The sequence below is a fragment of the Crocodylus porosus genome, unplaced genomic scaffold (genome assembly GCF_001723895.1).
Source record: "Crocodylus porosus isolate Cpor-Errol unplaced genomic scaffold, CroPor_comp1, whole genome shotgun sequence".
NCBI classification, from domain to species: Eukaryota; Metazoa; Chordata; order Crocodylia; family Crocodylidae; genus Crocodylus; species Crocodylus porosus.
In genome coordinates, this window is record NW_017728943.1 from 40,321,891 (window position 1) to 40,327,736 (window position 5,846).

At 39.3% G+C, this 5,846-nt stretch overlaps 1 protein-coding gene across 2 annotated transcripts in view; it reads left to right on the forward strand.

Annotated features, from left to right (window-relative positions):
• The window catches only part of XPO1 (exportin 1), a 60,719-nt gene that overhangs the window by 34,871 nt on the left and 20,002 nt on the right, over positions 1-5,846 (forward strand). For both annotated transcript variants that reach the window (XM_019549210.1, XM_019549211.1), the window contains 2 exons: positions 2,200-2,397; positions 3,464-3,602. In XM_019549210.1, the coding sequence (XP_019404755.1) occupies positions 2,200-2,397; positions 3,464-3,602 (337 nt within the window). The remainder of the gene's footprint in view (positions 1-2,199; positions 2,398-3,463; positions 3,603-5,846) is intronic.

Here is a 5,846-nt window from a genome sequence, read left to right on the forward strand (position 1 = left end):
GATGCACATCTTGCTGGGGTCGTTTGACCCCAGTACTCTTTCCTGCCATGGCAGGGGATCCGACTAGATGATCTGCTCAGGTCCCTTCTGACCCATGAAACTATGAAACACGCATTTTTGGATTTTTCTTTTTTAATCAAAGAATTTTGCATTTAATTTTTTTTAAACGGATTTTTTAAAAAACAGAAAACCAAGTTATAACCATGGTTCCTGTGTCCTATTAGCTGAGTATCTCAGATCATGTAGCATAAATGCAGTTGTCTGAAATTAAGATAAAAATACTGCATTCTTTTAGTGGAAAGTATTAGAAAATGACATGTCCTTGTGTAAAGTATTCATTTTAAATATGGGAAGGAAATTTAGACACTAAGTCTAGATTTCACCAGATTGGCTTTTATGTAGTGTCCCTATGTCAATAAGATGCTGGAATACTGCAGGACTAAGACCCCATTGTGTTCATATATAAATATTTACCAAGAGTGTGTTCTTAATAGCAAGAAAATGTGTGGGATGGGTATGAATGGTAGGGCACTTAGTTTTCAACTCAAAGAGAAAATGTGTTGGCTCACTTTACACCATGAGAAATTATGCTGTTTCACAGTAAAAGCACTCCATAACTTTTCTGAATTTAGTGGCACTCCATGTCAGCAACTCTCATTTCACTAGTTTTTTTGCTACAGAAGGATTATAGAACAATTCTGTTGCTAAGAATCCGGACCATAACAGGTCAGTGTTTTTGATGTGATGAATTTCTGTTTGTTGCCATCTTTTTGGTGGCTGCCTAACTTTTTGTTTTGAAGTGAAACAACACTAGGAGTGGTGTAATAGAACCGAGAACAGAGTCACCTCAGGTTAAGAATAGGAGAAATTAAAATTCCAGATGATCTTAAGAAACACCAAAGGTGTCTTTAAGCCACAGTGATAGGGTAGTTAATGGTAGATGTACCACATTGTCCTTAAATTTGATTCAGTGTAGTCTAAGTACAGGCAAGAGCTCAGTTTGAGGTGTGCTTGGAATAGTAAATTCTAGTCATGAGGAATTTACTGTTCTCAGTTTAAGCATTGTGAAATGTCTGACAGCAAAAGCAAGTTCTTTATTTGGTTTAGATATGTAAGAAAGAGTTCTTTACTTATTATGTGGAGGTGAACATACTAAAACTGCACAGTTAGTTTTTCCATTATCTCTAGTGTACGTACCGGTACTACTGCATGAAATTATTTGCTCTGCTTTGTGGGAGCTATAGAGGGTGAAAGTTGCTTTGGTCAATGTTGCAAATTAAAAAAGAAGGAAAACTTAATTATGAATGTAAGACCTGTTTCAAAATGTTGCATCTTTTTGGACACTTAGAATAGATTTTGAATATAGTACAATTACAGATCAGAGTACTTTTTAGTACATAGCCTGGAATTTATAATCAAGTCTCACTGGCACCCCCTTTTTTGAGGTTTTTTGTTTGTTTGTTTACTTATGGCTGGTGACATGGTATATGGTTGTCAGCTAGTAGGGAAGGTTAGGAAAACAATATAGAAGCCCATGTACTTCTGTCTAATCTCTGTGTTGATTACTTAATGATTCTGTATGTGTGAAAATAAAAATAGCAATTGGCTTAATTTTGTGCTCTCTGTTTGACACAACACTATAAGCAAAGGAAATGTTTCATATTTTTATTTCCCTTGTGGAATCCCTTTGCAGGCATTTTTTACCCAATGTAGATGATTGGTATGTTCACCTTCTATATTTCAGCAGTCTGTTTTCTGTGAAATAGGAAAAGAAACTGAATTCTTTGTAACTGGGGCTCTTGTATACAATTGCAGTGAATGTCTCCAGTTGGCAGATCCAGGATTATCTTGCTGAACCATCATGGTAGTTCAGGAAACTGTAAAGCAGAATGTTATGCAAAATAACAAAAAATGCAAAATAATGACATATTTTTGAAGCATAATTTGCAAAATCAGCCAAGGTACTATGGGGTTATAGAGTTGGTGGAAGTTGCAGGGTGCTGCCAGTTAAGGCTGCTAATTTAAAAGTGGTATTGTAGCATGTTAATTGCTTTTTATTGTTAAATCTTACTGTGAGGGTGTAGGAAAAAGCCTTTTCCTAAATTTATTGCATTAAATAAACCTTAATGTCCAAGCTCTTAATTTCTAGGAAATAATTAAATGAGTCTTAATCCCATTTTGTGTAAATCATTTTTGTAGGCTCTTCACTACATGTTGCTTGTGTCAGAAGTTGAAGAAACTGAAATTTTCAAAATCTGTCTTGAATACTGGAATCATTTGGCTGCTGAACTTTATAGGGAGAGCCCCTTTTCAACATCTGCTTCTCCATTACTTTCGGGAAGTCAGCACTTTGATGTTCCTCCTAGGAGACAGCTTTATCTGCCTGTGCTGTCCAAGGTAACGTTAAATCCGTGGTAACTCAATGCATTGTAAAAGTTTTCATATATCCTATTAAAACTGAAATAATGAAAACTTGTACTTTGTTTAGTGCCTCAAGAGTTACAGACATTAATATGTAGTATGTCTATGTGTTAAATATTTTGGGCACTAATATTTCCAGGATATATAGTAAGTGCCACTCATTACTGTTCAGTGCATTTAAACCTTTTCACATGCTAGCAAAAATTAAATGCAACAAGTTCAGGGAGAAAAAAATTAGAATGAAAATAATATTTAAAAATCTGATTCAAAATATCTTACAGCATAATATTTTAATATAGCAGTTGGAGAAATTGAATTTTAATCTTCTGTTGTGTGGGAAGAACCTAGTGAAAGCTTGCCAGATTCACTAATACTGAAGGATGTTGGGGCTTTCATGGGTGTTTTTTTTTTTTTTTTAACATAGTGTTTGTTTGGTGTGGTGTGCTCCGTTTTGAAGGCTGTCCATACCAAAATGCAGTCATTTGCTGGATGGAAAGAAAGGAAGACTAGAAATTTATTTCCAGGGTTTGTTGTAGTCTCCCCTTTTTTGTTCTTTCATCAGACATCCCAAAGTGGTGTTCCTGAGCTCAGCTCAAGTAGTACTTGATCACAGAGTGAAGAGTAGCTTGAATAATACTTGCAGAAGTCTGTCAATAAAGCAGCAGTTTTAAAAGATCTGTGCTGATAGTATTAATGTAACTGATCTGCATTGCTTACTGATGATTTCCTGTTAAACCAATATGTTGTGTGTGTGTTCAGCATTTTGGAGTCTTCCTTGTAGAGAGCTGTCACCTAATGCTTTGTAGTTTTCCAGTCAGTATTGCCTGCCCTTTTATTTGGAATCTTATTTAGGGACTTGAAGGAATATGGCCTGCCCATAGCCTTGTGGAGGTCAGGAAGTTGATGCAGTTGGGTGCTTCTCTGCAATGTGGCAAGTGTACCGGAGCCAAGTATCCTACAGAGGTGTTATTCAGAAACACTTATTTTTGAAAACATTAACTCTTTAGTTTGATATATGTGTAAATTTCTCTGGCAAATGCAGGTCCGGCTGTTGATGGTTAGCCGCATGGCAAAACCAGAAGAAGTGCTAGTTGTGGAAAATGATCAGGGGGAAGTTGTGCGAGAATTCATGAAGGACACAGATTCCATAAACTTGTACAAGAATATGAGAGAAACGCTGGGTAAGTTAATATGCTGCGTGATGCACTTGCTGCTGTTAGAGTTGGGTGCTGTAGAGCAAGCTTATGAGCTAAGTTAGATGGCAAACCCAAGCAAAAATAAGCTGACTGGGACAAGTATAGAGAGGAAGTAATACCAAAAATGGTGGAATGAAATGTTGCAGTCTGGCAGTGTAGTTTTGTTTCGGGTTTTTTCCTTGCTTTTTGGGTTTGAGTCCATCAAATTTGCTGCGTTCAGCTACAACAGGTTCTTAAGCAGATAGCACCAGCACTTTAGTTAATAATGAAAAGCTAATTAAATAGGTATGTAGGTAAGAAGGAAGGATGCCTCAATAGAAAATGAACAGCAAATATTAATCAATTACTACAACTGCATATTTATAATTATTCTAACCATATATTAAGCAAGCAAAATACAGTGTAAAGGAAAGTACTGAAAGGTAACTACATGACTAGTTAGATTATTATGGTCATCAGCAGCTCAGCATTTAGTTGGGAGGAGGCATTGAATCGGATTTCTCAGGGCTTTGCCTTGGGTCTGGTATTGTTCAATATCTCCATTAATGATATGGAACATGGGATTGGGTGCACACTTAGTAAATAAGCCAAATAAATATTGTTTGCTACTCTATCCAACAAATCTGGGCAGAGCTGCAGACACTCAGGAGGTTAAAGATTGGGATTCAGAATGATTTTGATCCTTGAGAAATGGCCTGTAATTAATAAATGGAATTTAATAAGGACACATGCACTTGGGAGGGAACAAGTGTATATGCACATATTGAATGCTGACAGACGTGGGGGGGAAAATGTGCCTTACTGGAAGAGTCAGCATATGAGTTTGATCTGGCTCCATAGCATTTATATAGGTTGGGCACATCAGCAGGGCTCTTTGGCCCTTTTTTAAAGCTGATCCAATAATTTATTAAACAAGTGCTGCAAAAGCCTCACTGAAGTGCCCAATCTGTATAGACGTTGGGTCAATGTTGAGTGAGCCAAGTCAAACTAATGTGCTGCCTCTTGGGCATGTGCTGCGTTCAGTGCTGGGGTGTGCCCAGTTTAAAGCGCCTCTTGTTTTGTGTTATATCTATAAACAGCCATAAAGATGGGGAACTACTGGCTAGGTTGCAGTACTGCAGAAAAGGACCTAGTATTTATAGTGGGCCTTAAGCTGACTGGGTCAGTAGTGTGCTCTTGTTGCAAAAAAGGCCAATAACATAGGGTGTATTTAACAGGGTTGTAGTTCCTCAAATCAAGGAGTATGGTTCTTCTACTCTATTTAGCACTTGTGAGGCCTCACCTGAAATCTTGTGCGCAGGTTTAGGCATTTTGCTTGAAGAGAGACATCTACAGCTTGGGGTAGAAATAGATGCCGTCAAACTGAGGTGGATCAGGCATGGTGTAGGGGCCAGGGAGTTCTCGGTGTTCTTGCTCTCTGTCCTGGGACCTACGTTGATCCATGCATTGCTCAGAGGCGTGGGGTGATGCATGAGCTGGGAAATTCCCAGCGCCCAATGTCTTTGCACTGGAATCTGCCCTGGCCTGTCCCAGCATGGAGGCTTGAGGCACTGAGAATTCTGTAGGTCCTACCTTTCTTGCACCCCTGGGATCTCGTGGTGGCTTAATTGGGTAAAACCCAGGGTTCCCAGGGACGTGCCTCCATAAGCAGGGAACCTTGGGCTTTTCCTGCATAAGGAAATATAGCCCTTGGGCTCTCCCTGGAGCATCTCCTTAAGTGGGAAACCCTGGGTTTTCTTACTTAAGGAGGTCCCAGGGGTGCATCTTACTCCAAAGCATATGGGGTCTGATCCTGCTTGTGAAGCCTGGGGTGCAGTGGGTTGGGCCTCAAGCCCCTGGAGCACCTTGCCTGGGGTGGTTGGGGAGCATGGTCGGCTCTGGCTGTCTGCTGTTATATAGTGGCATCATCTATTACCACCTTTGTTACGGTCACAAATTTCCAACGTTTGACATTGGCAAGGGGTATGGATGTCTTTTTGCTTCACCTTTGCGCTGCCAGAAAAATATTGATGATGGCACAGAGACCAGGGAAGGCAGCATCTGTTTGCACCATTAGAGTCCATTGCTTGACTGGAACTTTTAGAAAGAGATTAAACTGCCTTGAGCCAGAAGATGGACTAAATTACCTCCTGAGATCCTTTCCAGTCCTTTCTTTGTGGCATTTTGGTGTTGTGCACAAATTCAAAGCATAATGGACTTGTTCACTCCAGAGTAAGCTAGGGAAAAGAC